The 21120-nt window shown below is 35.3% G+C and overlaps 1 protein-coding gene across 7 annotated transcripts in view; it reads right to left on the minus strand.

Moving 5' to 3' along the window:
• Positions 1 to 664: 664 nt before the first annotated feature.
• Ca-beta (Calcium channel protein beta subunit) overlaps positions 665 to 21120 on the minus strand; it is a 71310-nt gene continuing 50854 nt past the window's right edge. Inside the window, exons 1-11 of one of the 7 annotated variants that reach the window (XM_088035330.1) lie at positions 8711 to 8729; positions 7409 to 7447; positions 6910 to 7026; positions 4855 to 4974; positions 4595 to 4805; positions 4005 to 4236; positions 3689 to 3953; positions 2057 to 2224; positions 1899 to 2010; positions 1747 to 1785; positions 665 to 1003 (exon numbers count right to left, since the gene is read on the minus strand). In XM_088035330.1, coding sequence (XP_087891456.1) covers positions 759 to 1003; positions 1747 to 1785; positions 1899 to 2010; positions 2057 to 2224; positions 3689 to 3953; positions 4005 to 4236; positions 4595 to 4805; positions 4855 to 4974; positions 6910 to 7026; positions 7409 to 7429 — 1530 coding nt within the window. In that variant the 5' untranslated portion in view covers positions 7430 to 7447; positions 8711 to 8729 and the 3' untranslated portion in view covers positions 665 to 758. Of the gene's footprint in view, positions 1004 to 1336; positions 1413 to 1746; positions 1786 to 1898; positions 2011 to 2056; positions 2225 to 3688; positions 3954 to 4004; positions 4237 to 4594; positions 4806 to 4854; positions 4975 to 6909; positions 7027 to 7408; positions 7513 to 8710; positions 9058 to 9607; positions 9879 to 21120 lie in introns of those variants that run through there. The other 6 variants (XM_088035327.1, XM_088035325.1, XM_088035329.1 and 3 more) reach the window with 6 other exon arrangements.

Raw genomic sequence — 21120 nt, forward strand, 5'->3', positions numbered from 1 at the left:
ACGTTAATATCACGTAGGTATCTTGAAACTATGAAATAAAAAGCAACGAAATGATATAACCACTCAGTACAGAGTACACTTTCCGTTAAAGTATAATATCTCAGTTCTTTTTTAAGCTATTTTACAATATATAAAATACATAAATTTATACGGCTTTCAACAATATACCATTCCTTATAAATAAATTTAAAAACCCTAAGTATAGCTACAGTTTAAAGCTTGAATATTCTATTTCAATAATAGATTGATTAAAAATTGAGCTATTACTCAAATATGGCACCAAACTGGTCAAAATTTTTAATGTTTATTTTAAGAATAATCACATTTACGAAACATCCCATTGAAGATGCATCAAAGATACTCCGAATGCGCTTTGTACAAATTTCAGTAATTTAGGCCAAATCTTGTATTATTATCTGAAAGATTTATTCGTAGTACCTTTGATGTGTTCGGAAGTCATGATGCTCATCAAAATCCATATCGGCAAACCTCTCCAACAACTCCTTTCGGTAGTTCCTCCCTTCCTGTTTGCTCTTATCGAGGGTTTTCCTGTCGTCCGGATACCGGCGATCCTCCAGTCGGTGGTCTTCAGGATATCGGCTCCTCTCACCATACCGTTCTTCCGTTCTTCTCCTGTCGTCCACCCGAGGATCATCCCTGTACTCTTTAGGAATCTGAGGTTTGTAATATGTTTCGGCTCTCGGAGAAAGGTCATCATGAACTTCCTCTTCAATTGGCTGCTCCGTAGAAAGCCTCCACTATATGGCGTTAAGCGCTCGTCGAGAAGATCCCCTGTGCGTCGGGTACTCCTCTTCTCGCGCCGCTCTATGATCTCTCGGAGGTATCCTGTCCATGGTCCGATCCCGGTAGTCGTCGCCTCCATGATGGGGAACCCCATGGGTGTTGGCATGGGTATAACTCTCTCGCTCAGGGTAATCTTCATACTCACGATCTCTTTCTAACCTCGGTCTACTTCTCGCGTGCGCCGTATGAAATGTGGGAACTGCCACACAAGAACCAACATCAGTAAATCAAAAGCAGAACACAAAGTCGCAGGCAAAACATACAAACTTGCAAACTTTGTCACAATGTTCTCGTTTCATTAAACAAAACCAACTCGGTGAATCTAAGAACTACTCAACCTCAAACTTACTTACAAAAACTCAGCTCTAAGCAAATAAGTCAGTGGAGCCAGCGCGCCAAATTTTACCAGGACTCGGTGTAACTTCGCCTGTTGTTTTAGTGCAATAGCAAAAGCGTAGCGTTAAGTAGAATGTAGCGAAGCGATCGAAAAGAAAAAGAAAAGAAAAATTAAAACCGTGCAATATAACTGAACCTGCTTGAAAGATATGCATTTCTACATTAGTCTACAATATGATTAGTCGGAATCGGTGTCATTGACCCGGAAAAATCTGAAAAATAGTTAAATAAAAGTAAAGAAACTCTGATTCAACAACAGATTTATTCATCACATTTCTCATATTGGACCCACGAGTTACACATATTATTATAGTTAGTTTGTTAGCAAATTAAATGTGTAATAACATGGTTCTCTCAGCTTGACAATGTATCATAATATTGGAAGTTTGAAATGCAACTAAGCTAAATTATGCGAGATACAATAATAACAACAACTGATGCATTTTCAAGACAATCATGCAGTGGTTTATAAGAAAGAAAGTGATTCTAGAGAGTCTACTGAGTCCCAACTTTGCAACCCTATATATCTAACACCTGCGTGACTACCTCTAGAATCATGAGAGTATCCGTATACTTCATGGTGTGCTGCAAGAAAGTTGTTAGCGATTAGTGAGGTCATTTGCCAACTGTTGATTAGAAGTTAGAAGTAGTCAGGATTTAGAGTTTAGTACATGTGAAGAATCGGATGAAATCCGTACCTGGTAGCGTGGGTCTTCCTTGGTCCCCACTTGGAGAGGCTTGCGGTGATGCACCCATGGGACGAGGTACGTTGGAAACATTTATTTCAGGATGGGTCGCTCTCCAATAAGCCTATAACACTCTCTTCAACACCGAGAAAATCACTCCATAAACTCACTTCTAAATATTCGGCTATGTGTTCACAGGCGTCTTCCAGCTGGTTCTCGTCCAGAATCACGTCGAACATTTCTGGAGGACATTGAGCTAATTTTTCTGACGCAACCATTTGTACATTTAGATGTCTCGCTTGACTTTTACCTCTAGATTTGATTAACCTTTGCAAAACCTGCAAAAGAACAATACTAACGTAAAAAACGAACAATTAAATAATTAAAAAACACAGTCGTTTTTGTGATTTTGATGCTATAACAATGAATTTCGAAAAAGTTTCACTTTAAGACATGTTTATTAATCACAAAAGTGCCATAATCATCATCACAAAAGTATAAGGCAAAAAAATAATTTTCACCAGTATTTTATAAAAATCTTTGATTCTGATAGTTTTAACGTTATAACTATGACATTTTAATAACTTTCTGATTTATTGTTAGACTTACGTATTAACTGTGACAAGTTACAAATTTATCGAGAAAAAAATCACTTTAAAAAGAACTTTTCGAGACGGCCAAAATTTCCACCATTTTTATAAAAAGCTGCAATTCTAATTATTTTAGCGCGCGAATAATGCATTTTGGGCAGTAATGTATTTTTGAGGTTTGCTTGTTAATTGTGCAAAATCACAAAATTATAAAGCAAAAAAAACAAATTTTAAAAAAGTTTCATCTTTCGAAAATCAAAATTTTTTACCAATTTTCTTTTAATTACATATTTAATTCTGGTAGTTTTTTATGTCATAAATATAAAATTTTGATAAGTTTCTGTTTTAACCTTTCTTATTGACTGTGGCACATTACAAATTGATAGAACAAGAAAAACAAATTTTAAAAATTTTCACTTTTCGAGACTAAAAATTTCCACACATTTTTATAAAATCTATAATTCTTATAGTTTTAACACTAGAGTAATGCATTTTAGATAGGTTGCTATTTGGGATTCAGCTTATCAAGTGTGCTAAATTATAACAATGTAGAACTAAAAAAACAAAATTTTAAAATTTTAATTTTTCAAGGAGTAAACATGCACGTCATTTTTTTATAAAAATATTTAATTCTGGTGGTTTTAATGCTATAAATATGAAATTTTGATAATTTTCTGCTTTAGCCTTGATTATTACCTATGACAAATTACGAATTTATAGACCAAAAAAAAAACAAACTAATTTTTGAAATTTTTACTTTTTGAGACAACAAACATTTCCAAATTACATTTTTTTTTAAATCTGTAGTTCTGATGGTTTTGATAATATAGTAATGCAGTTTGTTCAGGTTTTGTATCTAGAATTTGTTTATTTAATTGTGCTAAATCACAAAATTATAGAGTAAAAAAAAATTATTTTGACTTGTTTGCAAATATGTACTAAAAATTGCTAGAATTTTTTATTAAACTGTCTGATTCTCGCATTTTTAGTGCTACAGCAAAAAAATTGAAGACGTTTAGGTTTTTAATTTGCTCGGAAAATTACAAAATAATAAAATAGATTCAAGAGCAAGAAAAAATTTCAAGGTTTAATTCAGCTTTTAAAATTTGAGACTAAAATTATAAAAATGAAAAAGAGAAACCAAAACAAAAAAAAAGTATTTTCTCTATTTTTAAAACTAAAGAAATTATAAAAAAAACTTGAAATGCTTACCTTAGGACTAGTTATTTTAAGATAAACAATGCATGGAGCTAATGAAGTTTTGGCAAGTTGCGAAGGATGGTTTATAGTATCACAATCCAGCACCACGAGTTGTAAAGTTGTAGCTAGCTCGAATATTCTTTCGATTTCTGCTTGGACCTCTGACAAACATGTTGAGCGAGTCGTGGACCGTTCCATAATCGCCCGTTTCGAAGGATTATTTAAAAGTGAACGTTTTGCCAAAGATATATCCGCCATTACTCTCGTGATTATAATTCTACAAGCAGTAGATTAAGTCTCTGAATCACAGCAACAGAGAGAAACCCACCTTCCTTCAAATCTATGTTTTAAAAAATCAAATAAGGCTTTTTGCATCATGTCTGTAACTTCATATCCTTTCAACGAAGGACCTACTAGAACTACTGGCCTCATGGAGGGAACTACGTCGTAAGGAGCAGTTGCTTCCTGCTTCTTAAAAAACGGTTTTTTCTTCTCCTTAGCGGGAGGAGTGGTGAGAGACTTTCCTGATCGAGCGTTTGTGACTGAATCAGAATCGTCTCCTAGAACACAGGAATTAGTTTCCTTCTATTTAGATTTTCAATTCTAATCTAACATCTATATTCTCTACACTACTGCTACTTTCTATCTGACAGGTGTTGGGATAAGACAGGAGGCTTTGGCAGGTTTTGGAGGAGGCAGAAAGTAAGACAGTAGTTACAGAGTGTTGCAACAAAATCAACCAACACTTATTCTGGGACGTGCCACAAAAAACCAACCCAATAAAACCTGTAATTGTAAATTCGTCAGTGGTGTCGTGTGAAAAAAACGGTGACAACATAAAAACAACTGATGAAATTAAAACACCGAAAACACTAAAACATCAAAAAACCCGCTGCAGTGAGTGTGGATAGGACATACCAGGCGTGGGAGGAGTGCTACCTCTGGAAACATCGTTACCAGCGGCCCCTATATTAGAGCTGGAACTTGTTTTACTTGAGTAGAGTTTTGTAGTCCTCGACTGCGCTTGTTGCAATCTCAGATTTTCGAGCTTTACCGGAGAAGGAATGAACCCGATGTCGCAACCTTCCTTCACCAAACGACCGATCCACCAACTGTTGTCGTATTTCTCCTACAAAACCATCGAAAGTAGAACCACGTTGGAGGGAACCAAGGCGTACCTTAATGTGTAAAAAATCCCTAACTTCGAACGAAATGGCGTATCCATGGACTGGTGAGTCGTCGTCCAAGGAACCGTCGTACGCTACGTTGGTTCTAACAGCAAATGCTACCGGTTTCGTCTAAAAGAAAAATGAAAATTATGGACGTTGTTTTGTTTATTCGACTTTTGTTCACTTCCACAAATAGATCAAAGCTTTGATCAGTGGCATGCTAAAATATTTATTAACTAGGCCAATAGTTCATTTTCAAAGCTACACTTTTCAATATAAAAACTCATTCATTAGTCGCCAATGCCTTCATTTATTTTTTAACACATTACTAATTTCCGGAGTTCATGGAAATCTATAATGAAAGTAGCCGAGTGGGTTTGGTTACACTCAATGCGAAAATATTTATGTTTTTCATACATCCAAAGTAATCACTTCCTAATTGAAGTGTTTAAACAGTTCAGATGGACTACTTTTCTGTTTACAAAAATATATAAATAACCAATGTTTGCACCGCACAAGGTTAATGTCAAATTTTGCAAGAACACCTACGAGCATTTTAAAAATTTCAGCATCGATCACCTTCCTGCAAAGCTCTCATGTTTCGCAGTATTGTATAAACAGAACAGACTGGCGGACAGCCAGAATTTTTAAAATCGCGCCAATTCCTGCATACATGTATGTAGAATTTGCTGTATTATCAGCTCAGTTCCGGCCTGTGTTTACAGAACTGAGTTAATAATTTCCAAAATAACTTGAACTAAACAAGTCGAAATGTTTAGCTTCCAGTCAAATCAATTAGTTAAATATAGACAAACTAATTTTATTTTGGATCTTCTGCTACGAGCTTCTTTCGATTGTCAAAGAACTCATTAGAACGACAATAGGTACTTTTATTAGAAGTGATTCATTGTACAAAGCTTTGGGCCGAAGGAATTATGGTTCCTTTATTTATAGTTTAATTTTAAGGACCATAAACCGGAAAGAATATTCCATAAAATGTTAGCGAAACGTCGACCGGCCGTGCCATAAAAATTATAATGGAAGAAGTTTAAAATTTAATTAGTGATTCCATGAACTACTTTTTTCGGTTTCAGCAAATCGCCTTGAATACGTGAAATTTTTGCTAAAATTGTCATTTTTCTCCGGTTTTATTCGGGATCAAATAATATGTTTCATGAATGTTTTTCCAACATTTTTTAATCTCTAATTCTGTCGGTTTTAACGATACCGCAATAAAATTTAAGATTTTTGGTTCGAACGTACTTATTAATTCGCCAAAATCACGTTTTTTTTGTGTTTCCTTTAGCAGGTGACAAGCTGGAAGAAATTAAAAAACAAATTTTGTATCAAAGTTACCTAAACCTAAACCTAAACTTAAAGTTACGTGTTTAACGTCAAATTGATATTTATTTTGTTTGTGAAAATAAACCCATTTCCCGCACAATAAGGCCTTCGCAATTACGGCGCTTAAATGTTTGTATTGATCAAAATTATGGCGATTTTGAACTTTTATTCAAAATTTGTTTTCTTCTTTTTTCAAACTAAATTGCACTACTGTTTCTTTCTCTAACTGACACTACTAATTTTTTTCTTTTGCTTGAAAATCTACTTGAATTACTGTAAAATTCAAAATGGAATTGAATAAATCTAATTATAGAATTTTTAAGAGATAGTTTACCTCAAATTTTCTTGATAATTTTTTTGAACTAAAAATTTCGACTTTTTCATTAAAATTTGTAATGATCAGTTTTATTGGTACAACATTAAAATAGTTGCTATCTTGCTTATTAACAGTATCAAAAGATAGAAATCATCGTTCTCAATATAAAACATGGAAGAAAAATCAATGTCGTGCTCCAAAAACGTTTTAATCTTTTTCGAATACGTTTTTGAATAAGTGTAACTCGCGAATTAAAGTATTGATTTTACACTGCGTGCATCGTTATAAAGGCCAAGATCTCACCTTTCGAACGCGCTTCTAAACTCTTCTGTCGATTTCAGAAACATTACATTTTTGTTTAAAATACAACACCAGCTTTTTTTAAAATTGACAAAAAAAATTACCCTTGCTTTTTCCAACTGGCTAAGCGCTTGGCGTTCCTTCTCCCGTCGCAGCGTCTCTTTCTCCTCGTCCAGCGACAGATCCGAAGAAGGCTGAGAGTAGTTAGAATCAGCTGAGCCCTGTAAAACACACCCCTTTTACTAGAAATAATAAAAATGAAAAAAATCATGAACTAGTCTAACCATCCTAAGTGGCATCTAATGAATATGATGATGAATGATAACGATATCGATGGTAAATATGAAGTCCATATTATTAAAACGTGAGTAGATAAAACTACAATGATGAGAATATAAATCTAATTTCGTCAAGTGTGGAGTGTCGGAAAAAACAACTCTAATTTTGGAAATGAGTGTGATAGTGTTTAACTAAGCTGACCTGAGTTAGCTAAGCTGTCTATAACTACTTTTGAAAAATCGTCAAAGCGGACAGAGAGCAAAGCACATGAGAGAAGAGTGCAACTAGATTCATAACAGTGGTCCTTAAATCTGAATGTCTTACCAGAGATGTGTACTTGGACATAGGTTAGTTGCGGTGCCACTGGCAAGCATGCGACAATATTACAAGGCTTCAGCCGACCAGTGACCCTCAAAATGTTACTTACTGATGCCTCTACAAGGTAACCAAAAGTTAGAAATTATTAGTTTTGATTACCCGGCATAACAGGTAACATTTAAGGGACACATTCCATTAAGTACAACAAAACACAAATTGACACAAACTTTGCATTTAAATGCGTGGAAGTTTTCCCACAATAATCGTTAAGCAACTTATAATTCACATTGCAGGTTCCACTAATTACGCTTTCCGACATAGAAAAGTGAGAAGTTGCGGAAACTAATTTTAAATCATGGACTTTTTAGACGTGTTAGTAAGCACGAAGGGTAGTTTTTATAGTAGGAACAAACCAAATATGTATTTAACGGCACGGGGGAAATCCAAACGGGTCACGATTCGGAACAGTTGCCAAAAATTATGAATTATTAATTGAGCGTTTTGAAAACCTACAGTGCTGGGCATGACACTTTGGATTTTTTCCACGATTGAAGAAAATGTACTCATTTCGGCGACAGCACTTTGTCAACTACTCTAATAAGGACTACAATAAAAAGTTATTACTTGGCATTCATAATAATGGCGCCAAGAAATATTCCATCGTGAGCATGCGCAAAACAAGTTATTAAAAATTAATATAAAACAATCCTGAAAAGTTACAGCTTCACACGTAGGTGGCCGAGGAAGTCGTTGCTTATTTATAAGAAATTTGCCGATAAGTGTAAGTGAAGCGGATTTAATTGGATCATAAAAGTCGCTTTTTTGCTAGATCGATAGACTAAATCAGATTAACTGTCAATTACGACATTGCGGAAATATTATGGCAGCTTATGAAACATGCACAAAACATGTTCCTGCGTTATTTCCTCCAGGGAAATCAGGTTACCTGTTTCCGGTATCAACTGGTTTCCGCTAAATTCAAAAACTACCCACATAAAATCTGCCAGTGAAATTTTAAACTGAAGCAACCCGATAACCTTTATGTGGCTCGCAGGATTCTCTCTGAAAATGTGAAAAAAAGTCGTTACTTGTCGGTTTCTTTCCTAATTAATGTAATCGGGTACACATTGCAATGTTTACCAACAAAACCAATGGTTAACCATCGTGACGTCACAATGACGTAGAATATCGTGCGTTCAGAATTTAAAGCGATTATTGCCATTATCGCTGCGGAATTTCAAGAATTGGCCACTTTTGGTCTAATTATGCAGGTATTCATAACAAACGATGGAAATAGCAGGTGCTTACCTGAGTAAACAGTTTATTGTATCCCTGATTGTTGAAATTGTTGTATCCTATCATATTGCGACATTTCAATGCCACATCTGTGTGCACCATCCAACAACGTCCGAAATTCGCAGGAAAAGCGAGTCAGGTGTAATGAGTGCTCGCAGGAACTAATGGAGTTTTGTGATTATGTCCGAAAGCTCCCCGATTAGATAAAGCTCTGATATCACTTAACCACCAAATCTTCCCGAAACGAAACGTCACAAATCACCGGCGAGAGCCACATTAACCATATTTATGGCACGAACAACTTTTCTGAATGGAAAAGTAATGTTTTGCTCAAGAATATACGTAGTGTAATGCGGGTGAACGCCGCTAGGTTGAGTATAGTCGGTGCGGCATTTTAAGCTCAACGTTTCATATAGGGTAGAGCTTTAAGCTTTTGACTGTACACGCTTCACGAGGTGGGGTTGTTAGAAGGGACGCAAGCGCAAGTATCGATTCGAACAACTGACACTGGGGGTGTGTCGTATTTGACTTTACGTCTTCCTGTCGACTTGTTTGTTTTCCTGCAGACAGCAGGAATTCTTCGGGACGAAGTGTGAGACATGACGCGATGAATGAAAGAAAACTATCGCTGCTATCGATCTCGTCTTTTAATTCCATTGATGATGGCATGTTTTCGCAAAGACAAAACAACATAAAACTAAAATGGGGTTTGTGTATATAAAACGAGCGAAAACAGGTGTGCACCTGCGAGGTTTACATTTCGCGCCGATCACGTGCTGATCAAACACTCTGTCAAGACAGAGGCTATTTTCGGCTTATTTGAAAGTGGGTTATAAATATTTGCAGCTAGAGGAAGGAATTCTTCGAGTTAGACAAACTGACGGCTCCACTCATTTCTAAAGTATTTACCCGCCGATTTCTCCCAAACGGGATATAATGGTGGCGTCGCTCATGGTGATGATGGTGGTGATGCTTTTTACGAGACATCATCCTTCAAATATCACAGCACTTTGTACACTAAAACAACGACAATCACAGCGATTTTTGCCTTTTTATTGTCTTAGAATGTTGGAGAATCACAGGCGTTGGGGTTTTTAGCTGTATTAAAAGGGAACATTGGTTAGCCGCGCCAGACTATTCATGCCAGAAGTGGAGCTAAAAATAAATAACTTAACATGGCTCGTATGGCATCGTCAATTTTTATCATTCCATGAATTTACTATTCTGTGGCGAGAATTCCACATCCTGCTTCCATTCTTGCAACCGAATCGTTAGATCTGTGTAAATTGTTAGTACGTAGGTAGCTCACAAAATATTTAGAGCCGTGAAATTTATTGAGTCGGCAGCGGGGGCTGGGCGAGAAAAACGACGACTTTTTCCCTCCACGCCACTGCAATTGCTGTTAATTCCACAAAAATAGCATTCTAATCAGAGAATTTTCCGCTCGCTCCTCTTACAATAAAAACAAACCCGTCCCAAACGGCACCTTCCAGAATGTAAATATTGCCTCGACAAGACTATTAATCACTCTTTTAACACCAAAGAACGGCAAAAGCAAACAGTCGGACAAAATAAGCAAATTAGCAAAATTAATTGGGCGATCAAGCGTGACCGTTTCCGCGATGTTCAAAAAACCCTCCAAAGTCGATGACCCCACTCCAAATCGACTGTTTAAATTTCCATTATGAAAAACATCAAACTAAATTGGTTTAAGAGATAATGTTGGCTTTATAATCGACGGAATGCATAATGCATGAAATTTAATTCGGTTTTGTTTCCAAACGGTTTAATAGCGAGCGGAATTTGTGTCATTATTCCTGCAAAAATTGGATCGGAATTCCTGCTGAAAGCGCCCGGAGATGGACGCCGCCATCTCCCGAAGCGTGTTCGAACTAGATAAAATCATGTCTGTTTTCTCCGGTTGATGTCTTGCGTTGCAAACAGACAACACCAGAGGACGTCTTCGTGGTTTTCCGGGTCTTCACCAGAGTCCGCTCCTTGCACGCTTTCAAAATTGAAAATGTTATGGTTGAATCGACGGATTATCTTTTGTTGCTTTCATGGGCGATTTATCAAATCCGTGGTATTTGGTATGTCACCACGCTCTCCACGCAAATGTTAGATTATAATAAAAATAAAATTTATTGTCTTGTGCCGAGATAAATACGAAAATATGCAAATTTTAATTGAAACGGTCAAACCGAGCCTGTTGAAGGAGGTGTCCGGGGACCCCACCAAGTACCACCCACAAGACTTGGACGGCTAATAACAAACTTCTGTGCCTCACTCCAACTCGCCACAATGTGTTAGTGTGCAACTTCAAGCTCGTATATCATTATAATACCATTCTTATTGTGATGTTCGTGCACAAAACCGTGTACAGCAATTTGGACAACGGTTAGATTTTTTTATGCCTTCACCTTTGGACAAGACTGTCACGCCCACGTCTTCTTGGGCTCAGATTCTGGCGGAGCCAAAAGTTGCGACCGCAAAGATTTCCCCATTTTCGGCTTTTCTCAATTCCGGACATCTCGGCTCTTGCGAGGGAGTCCCGGAAATCCAGTGACTTTGTAATTTCCTGGGAATTATGCAGACTTGTCCTTTTGTAAAGAGCATGCAACGGCTGGTGGGCAAAATTACAGGATTACCATAGAAATGAAGAAACCCGTGTCCACACGTTCACACGTTCCCCTATTCAATTTATATAAGTTCGACTTCCAGGAATTGAAAATGGGGATAAAATACGATATTGAAATATAATTGGAATTTATTAGACAGTTCGCCGTTGTCTCTTTCATCGTGTTTGTCGATTTTTAATTCCGCCTTTTTATGGCTACAAACGACATTAAGAAAATGCGGGGTTATGAAAAATCTTAATTTTTACGAGAGTCCGTAAAAATATTTCCGTGATCCGGACTTCGATGAATTGGCTTGTATTTATTGCGGGCACTAAAATTTTGTGACTACCATGTCAGCAATCATAATTCTTATTTCTCTTTTTTATTTGTTTGAATATGATACAGCGGTTAATGTTCTGTGATGAAGACAGTGAAAAGGTAATTTATTAAGTTCACGTTTGGTAATTACAACAATAATAAATATGGATATGATAGACAATAAAATAAATAACACAGGTAATAAAAAACTTTTTCTAATATCACGTTGCTAAATTATCACAAGACCGTTTGTTATACCCATAAAATTAGAATCTGTGGATTTTAGTAACATTTGGGTACATTTCATAAAATCATAAATTCGATCGATGAAGATAAAAATGTCTGAATTGTGAAAATAAAAATCATAATATTTGCTATTTATGTGACATACTTCGTTGGGTTCCAGTTAAAGCAGAGTCGCCAAATGTAGAACGGAGAGAGACGGCTCTAAATACAAGACATAATGGTAATGGAAGTGAGATACAGAGATGAATGATTATGGGAGATGTAGTTTCAGATATCTGAATAAGTGAAAATATAAAAACACGGTGAAATATTGGCTAGATTTCCTTGCTAAGATATTCGACTGCTTGTTTATTGTCTTGGTTCCACAACAGTCGGTTTAATTATTTTTTACGAACACTTTTCAAGTTTACAAAGTGGCAGCTTTTTCAAAAGTTTCCGCTCACGCCACAAAGAAACCGCCTCGAGATCGATACATTTTATTGTCATTAATTCTAATCGTGGCGTTGATTTGTTTGGAAATTTACTTTCCCCCAAATTCCAACAATGTCAATAAAAATTAAATGAATAATGTTCCGATATTAATATTTCCATAATTGACTACCACGCTGCAGCTTTATAAAGCTTTCAGCGTTCTGTCAATAGCGATTCCAGTCATGCAAAACATGCGTGCCAGTCAATAAAAAGCACAATCCTATTATTGGTAGTGATAGGTACGTATCTTAAAGCACGACCATAAAAGCGAAAAAAAAAACAATTTTACTAAACGATGCCTATAAAAATAAAAATAAAAGGCTTTCATAGAACGGCGTTGCAACTCTCATTAAAATAAACACCAGGATATCCTAAAAACACAAAACGTGCTATACTGCGAGGGAGTTTAGGTAAGAGGAATTACAACGGGGTTGAAAGGCGGTTGGTAATTCGATACAGAAAAAGACATTAGGCTCCGCAATGCGTTTACCAGCCCATGCCATATGTCGCAATCGCATTTTAGTTTCTCTGCACTACCCTGACTTTAGTTTCCTTCTTACTTGCGTTTTTGTGCACGCACCCAACCCTCTACACTGGAAAATCGTCAAGGACACCTCAAGAACTCCCCCTCAAGAACGAAACCATCCAGACTGAAACTCTTCATTTTTCTCAACAGTGTGCCTAGAAGTCAAATGGCCAACACTGCATATTGCAGCACATGTCCCACTAATCCCACTAAAGTAGTCGGACCGGAAGTTCAATGTGTTTCTCATAATCACTGCATCTGGCCCTAATATTTTGGCACTTAACATTTCTAAGAATATTTTCTCTTATTATGTATTCGGCAAAAAGAGAACACCGAGCACGTAGTAGTCATTAATACCAGTCAAATGCAGATAGCGAAATGAATGCGTTTTGAGATAACACGTTTTGGAATATAATGGATTCAACCGAATTTTGTCACAATTAACATTTATAGGCATTGGAACAGGTTTTTTTGGTACTTAGATTATAACATGTGGAAAAGGGGGAAGTAAGAGTTGTTTTAATTGTCAAATGAATGGTTTCGTTTCCAGTTTCTAATTTTCGTTTATCTGAGCTTGTAACCAATCCATTTATCTGTCCTTTCGGTTTTGAGTTTATTTATTTAGGTACGTACATATTTTTTTGATATTTCATATTAGGAAAGGAAGACCTAGAGATAGATTTAAGGATCAGTATCAAAGCCAAATTTGGAAATGTAAGATGTGAGAATACAGAAAATTCTAGGTGTTAATAATAAAATCGTGGAATCTTGAATGAGAAAACATAATTGAAATTTATGAAACTAAAATATGAAATTTTAAATGAAAATGGAAGCCTCGGCTCCTTGAATGACTCATTTTGTCCATTAAAAAAAAAGCATGTCCCGTTTAACAAAGTCGTTTAACAAAGTGGAAATAATTAAAACAGCCCTACATAAAAATGTCATTAAGCGGCATGTTTCGCCACAACTATGTGGACTATTTAATTAATTAATTTCAGTTATTTTGGGAATAATTGCTATAATTTTCTCATACATTCTAGTGAGCCTAATTAAATAAAATAGACAGAGAGCGGCGCATATTTGTGTTTATTAAAGTACATTTGAATCTGGTTTTGTTTAATCAACTTTTTTTATTCTAAAATGCTAAAACATACAATTCACATAAAAATACTGTAAAGTTCACAACAGGTCAGTCGCCTTCTAATGGACAAGTTCCCCATTAGACAATTCCAATGATTCGATAATTGCCGATTCATGAAAAGTAGTTTTTTATTATGATCAGACTTATCTTTAGAAATTGTCAGGTGAATGAAACTATTACAATATTTTACACGGCAAATGTTGTCACAAAAAACGGTAAGCTTTTCACAATGTGATTTTCTAACAGGTCAGAGCTGTAATTAAAAGTTTTGCTAATTTCCATCAAATACTAATTTAAGCGGTGGTCAGAACTAAATGTCAGAAAGTCGATTCTTAACACGAATAATTTATAGAAAGAACGAGAAGGATATAAACACAGTTCGTTACACTGATTAAGCTGTTATGTAGTACATTTAATAATTTCGAGAGTTTACTTGTAATTGTTGGGAACCGGATGTAATTTTTGCCTAAAGAGTACTAAAATGTGTTAATGAAAATTTTAATTATATCGTCAGATTTACTTGAACTTACACAAAACTAATTAAGGAGTTAAAACAGAGATAGTTTTAAAAATCAGAGCTTCGTTATAAATTAATAAGCAACGTCTGCATTGGTGATAAAGAATTTTCTGCTAATTAAACCATCTGTCGGAGGTTCAAAGTATTGAACGAAATTTGCTCGAAATGACATGAATAGTGGCTGATAAATTAATTGAGCACTCTTTCGGTGTCTTCAGAAGGAAATTGTTCGAACAAATCCGGGATTTTGTTGGGGCTATTTATACTTATTACTACTAATTAACCCGCCTTGATGAACATTAGCCTGAAAACTTGTTTTGGTAGAGCGACACAAAACATTCATTTCCCTGAACTTCTAAGACAACGTTAATTAAACTTGTTCAAAAACGTAGCAGTGTAAATGTATTCAAAATAAAAAACGACATTTAAATAATCCTCGTAATAACAACAATTGTAGGCGTTGATTTATGCCATATCTAGTCTATTTGTCAAGAAAACTTAAGTTATTGATACTCATTTTACGCAGAATTTCTTACAGAATCCAAAACTGTGCTGAACATTTCCACACGGCAACAAATGACTTAGAAACGATTGATATTTCGGGTAAACACCAAAGGGCAAATTATGTTTGCCATTTTACATAAAATATCCTCAATTTTAAAATTTATTCATATCGCCAAGAAATATTGTTTAAATTTTCTGGAAGCCTTTTACGGTGGTAAGAATTATACTTCTGCAACGCTTAAAAGTAAATTTACAAACGAGATCAAAAGTATAATATATCAAGAAGTCATTTTATAAAGTGGCAGATTATTCATGATATCCTCGGCACTTTTAGTAATGACACCATTATTCACATTTCCCGACTTTTCACAATTTGTGTAATACCGGTATTACCCTCATAATTTACCCTATAAAATGTGCTTCGTAAGTCTTTCCCGGTTAAAAAAAACTTGGCTTTTCGCGAGGAAATCCAATATGTGGGTTGCTGTCAAATTATCAATCTTTCCGCGTTTTTGCTTTTACTACGGTTCTATAACGAACATCATCTCGGTTCAGGAAAAATATCTACAGTATATTTGGCGGCATACGTGGAGGTTATAAAGATGTCAATCCTCCATTAAAAAGTTTACGCAGGGTTTATGTCAAATAACATTTTGGCCTTGATGTTCTACACACTTCACCTTATAAATTATTACAAGTGACGTGTTGTATCGCTCCTGCCGGGAATAAAAAAATTAATGCACACAGCTTTTACAATAATAAAAAAATGACAGCCAGTTTGTCAGTTATCAATAATCATTTTCTAGTTTATAATTTGAAATGAGTACACGCAACTGAAAATGCTTATCAACTTAATTTTAGTGCTTTCCCGTTGCGTGCATCCTTACCCAATACCCCAATTATAATTTTTTTGGAGTAGTAACAAGTCTATCGTTACAAGTAGCTAAGTGTAAGAATGTATAAAAAAATCAAGAATCTTTTTTACTGCCGTACATTATTCACATACTTTTCTGATATAGTGCTCAATAAATCTTTTTAGGTTTTAATTGGGAACATTCAGACTTGTAAATTTCAAAATTTATTATGTTATTTTTGGGTCATAAAGTATGTCGTAAAAATGAGATTTTCTAGTTCAATATTTCCAAATTTCTTGTTTACTATTCGTTGATTTTTGGGGTGGAGAGGTGTAATTTAGGAAAATCGCTAGTTGCAGAATTAGGCATTTAAAAATTTGGAAAGAAAAAAATTGTTCGTGTTAGACCCTCATTTTAAACTCTTTAAGGAATGGCTATCTCGCAAAATAAACAAACATTCCATTCGTTTCAATTACTTTCAGAAACTAGGTTACGCACTGATTTACACATCTCTTCAAAATTCTTCCCTTTTAAAAAACAAATAGACACTGAAAATAGGCAGTTTGCGTAAATCAAAGACAATCTACCTAAGCTTCATTCCGCACCTCCAAATCAGTCCATTTCAATTTAGACCCCACCTCTGATTGACGTCTGTAGGTGACTACACCTCTAACAATAAAAATCTTTCTCTTAAGAAAATATTTTCGAATGGCTGTCAAACTTGCGTCTCCACATTAACATCACAACACATCGTTGTAATTGAAATGTCCAAATGACTGAGACCTGCAGATACATCCATGACTGACAGGTAAGTTTTCCTACACATGTATCTCCTGTCTTCTGAGACACCAGGGGGTCATTCCTCAGCAAAATTTCATGTACATGTAAGTCGACATGCTTTGAACAAAATAGTGTAGCCACGTGTGGAGCCACGTGGTTATTTCTGGAATATGTATCTACAATTGGCATCGTGGCAACGGTGGATAATGAGCAAGAAGAGTGTTGTGTTCCAGTGACTCTTTTGGTGCAGTTTATATTTAAATTTAAGCAGTAAACAAGTTCATTATGGGTAACGATTGCGTTTGAATATAAATATTCCCGGGATTACACCATTGGCTCAATGGTGCCAGTAGTGTATGTACAGAAATAAAAATGTTTCATAAGGGTCTCTTTGGAATTAGGTTGCTGATTAATATTTGTTAGCGCTCATTAAAAATAGACCGCTGCTATTCTACCGTAATTTATCCAACATATCACCGAGTCAAATTTTCGAGGTTTTAAAAAGAAATCCATCTTGTTAAACCTGTGTGAGTAGTTGAAAATAATAAATCGGACGGGAATTAATATTCCCATTAAGTGTTTAAGGGTTTTGCATTTATCTCCGTTTTCTCGCAATATTTCATTCCGTTGCTCTTGACTCCCTGAATTTATATTGTGACGTTATCAAAGACTAACTGTTGAAAATTATTCATGAGAAAGTGAACAATTTAAAATTACCATAAAATCAACTTCTCAACATTTTCGTAATTCAATCTAAAATCATCGAGTAATTGGTGAAAGTTCCAGAGGAACAATTACTAATAAATCTTGGATATGTTTACATTGTTACTCATCATCTGTTTATTTAATTCTTCATAACAAGCGTCAACGATCTCCAAGATGAATAATCAATTTGAAACGGAGCCACGAGGGGAATTTGACTAATTTCAAGAACCAAAACGGATTATTCCATCGCATTAATAAGTCCTAGAGAAAATGGAGCACAATGCCATTCATAAAGCTTTGTTTACTCCGTCAATAAGACAATTCCACTAAAACCACAAAGAAAAGAAAATCCTCCATTAAAATCAATAGGAGAAAAACATGGGACCAGAGTTTAATAATAATAATTGGAACGGACTCAAACTTCTCTACAATAAAATGTGTGGGATGTAACATTGCGTTGCGTAAATAACGTACGCACACACACGCATTATACGAAAATACTCTCCAGGCTTCTTAGATAAATTACGTACAGGAGATTCTTACAAATGCGTTGCGAAACATATTTTTGTTCTCATTCTTGAGGCGATGGAACTGGGAGCAGCAGGACGGGAAATTGAGAAACTGTATTGTTGGGCAGCAGGAGCGTTTATTTTTGAACTCATTACTTGCATCTTTGGACAGTATTACTGTTAATGAGTTCAAAATATGTACCAATTTTACAAAATTTGGATACTGGTACATGTATTTCTAAACTTCAGGTTCTGAATTCTCTGATTTGAGGTACCCAGCTTCAAAATTTTCTTAATTGTTTGAATGGCCGATCCGAGCTTGATAGAAACTTCACGAACTGCGAAATAAAAAAAGTTCAACAATTTTCCTCTTTCGCCGCAGCCATCCGCTTGTATCAACATTTTAATCCCTCAAGCCGCATTTCCCTAATAAAGTCGTAGCATTATATTTTACGCGTTAGTCGCTTGTAATTTTTCTAAAAGATAACACTTCCCTATATAATTTGGTGTTTGGACCGATATATCTTCGGCAGTGGCGGGTCGTGACTCGTGACTCGGTAAACGTGTGAGGCGATATGTGCTTAAATTTGAGTACCCTGTTATTATTTTAGCGCCACCAACAGAGTGTTTGAAATTCGGGGTTAAGCATGTCATCAAGATTTTGGTAAGTAGTGGACCGTTACATTCAAACGTATGATCGACATATCAGCGTTATTTATCAAATCGCAAAGTGCGACAAAAATGTTCTCACGTATGGCTCAAACTCAACAAATCTGGGCTCATTTTACGCAGAATGTCACGCTAGATCCAAAAACATGAGAATTTTCAATTTTCGTCAACAAATAACTGAGTTATGGTCGTTTGAATTTTTGGGTTGTCGCCAGAGGGCCAAATTTTTGAAAGTTCGAAACAATTCGTGCTCGATATCTCGAAAACTATTTTAGATATTGAGATGCGGAGTACGCCATCGTTTTTCTTGCGTTTTTTTTACATAAGAAATAGTTCTTTGATTTTTCTACAGTCGAAATTTGCAAATTTTTGCAAATATTCATGACTAAAACTATGCCAAACTTCTGATATCGATATCTCGCTTATTTTTTAGAGTAAACTTAAGTTATTATACATCAGTGTACGCAGAATTTTCCGTAGATTCCAAATCTGGGATTTAAATTCAGATCCGACAACAGATAACTGAGTTATGGCCGATCAAAGTTTCGGATAGTTGATTTTCATTTTTTCTCATTTTTCGTAATTTTCAAAGTTAAATATTTCGGAAACTATTTGAGATATTGAGATGCGGTTTGCGCCATTCTTTTTCTCGGCTCATTTTACGTTAGAAAATGTTCTCAAAAGCCCAAAATTCGATAGTCGATTTTTCGCGAAAAAAAATTGCGACTCAAACGATGAAAATTTTTAATTTTTTTTATTTTTGGCCATAACTCGTAAACTATTTGTCCGATAGATCTCAAATTTGGCCAGTAGATAGATTTCGAGCTCCTCTTTTGACTGATGTATAATTCAATGCTATTAAACGTCGTTTTTATTTTGAAAACATTGATTGAAAATCACCCTAAAATGATGTTTCCAAAACAGTTTTTGGCCGATACCTCGTTTATTTATTAAAAAAACTCAACAAATTTGGGTCTCATTTTACGCAGAATTTCACGCTGAATTCAAAAACATGATAATTTTTGAATTTTTGTCAACAAATAAGCGAGTTATGGCCGTTTGAAATTTCGGGTTGTCGCCAGAGGGCCAAATTTTTGACGGTTCAAAACAATTCGTGCTCGATATCTCGGAAACTATTTCAGATATTGAGATGCGGTTTGCGCCATCGTTTTTCTCACAATTTTTCACCTAAGAAACAGTTCTTTGATTTTTCTACAGTCGAAATTTGCAAATTTTTGCAAATATTCATGACTAAAACTATGCCAAAATTCTGATATCAACATCTCGCTTATTTTTTCGAGTAAACTTGAGTTATTATACATCAGTGTATACGGAATTTTCCGTAGATTTCAAATCTGGGATTTAAATTCAGATACGACTGCAAATAACCGAGTTATGACCGATCAAAGTTTCGGATAGTTGATTTTCATTTTTTCTCATTTTTCCCAATTTTCAAAGTTAAATATCTCGGAAACTATTAGAGATATTGAGATGCGGTTTGCGCCATCGTTTTTCTCGGCTCATTTTACGTTAGAAAAAGTGCTTAAAAGCTTAAAATTCGATAGTCGATTTTTCGCGAAAAAAAATTGCTACTCAAACGATGAAAATTTTTCATTTTTTTTAATTTTTGGCCATAACTCGCAAACTATTTGTCCTACAGATCTCAAATTTGGCCAGTAGATAGATTTTAACCTCCTCTTTCGACTGATGTATAATTCAATGCTATTAAACGTCGTTTTTATTTTTAAAACATAGATTGAAAATCACCCTAAAATGATGTTTCCAATACAGTTTTCGGCCGATACCTCGTTTATTTATTAAGAAAACTCAACAAATTTGGGTCACATTTTACGCAGAATTTCACGCTGAATTCAAAAACATGATAATTTTTGAATTTTTGTCAACAAATAACCGAGTTATGGCCGTTTGAAATTTTGGGTTGTCACCAGAGGGCCAAATTTTTGACGGTTCAAAACAATTCGTGCTCGATATCTCGGAAACTATTTCAGATATTGAGATGCGGTTTGCGCCATCGTTTTTCTCACAATTTTTCACCTAAGAAACAGTTCTTTGATTTTTCTACAGTCGAAATTTGCAAATTTTTGCAAATATTCATGACTAAAACTATGCCAAAATTCTGATATCAACATCTCGCATATTTTTTCGAGTAAACTTGAGTTATTATACATGAGTGTATACAGAATTTTCCGTAGATTCCAAATCTGGGATTTAAATTCATTTGAATTTTGAATTTGAATTTGTGAATTTTTTGTAATTTAAAAATGCACAAATCCAGCTGTCACTTTGAACACCGGCTTATTCCATCTCTGAACCTGGCTTAGTTTAACACCATGCAAACTTGTATTTGAACCGCTCAAAAATGTTTGTGCAACGCAAAAATCATTTAAGCCTGAATTAAGACAGATTTGAACCGGTTCAAATTTTGAACCGTGTTTATGCAACCGGCCCAAAGTGTTAATTTTTGAGTTTCTCGTGTCCCTTTTCCGATTTATTCCGTCGCACCCACGCTACGATTGTTTCTCGATGTTGCAAGCGCTAAAGGC

This window comes from Gnatocerus cornutus, chromosome 5, assembly GCF_029298725.1.
Source record: "Gnatocerus cornutus isolate USDA-ARS CGAHR chromosome 5, icGnaCorn1.1, whole genome shotgun sequence".
Taxonomy (NCBI): Eukaryota; Metazoa; Arthropoda; class Insecta; order Coleoptera; family Tenebrionidae; genus Gnatocerus; species Gnatocerus cornutus.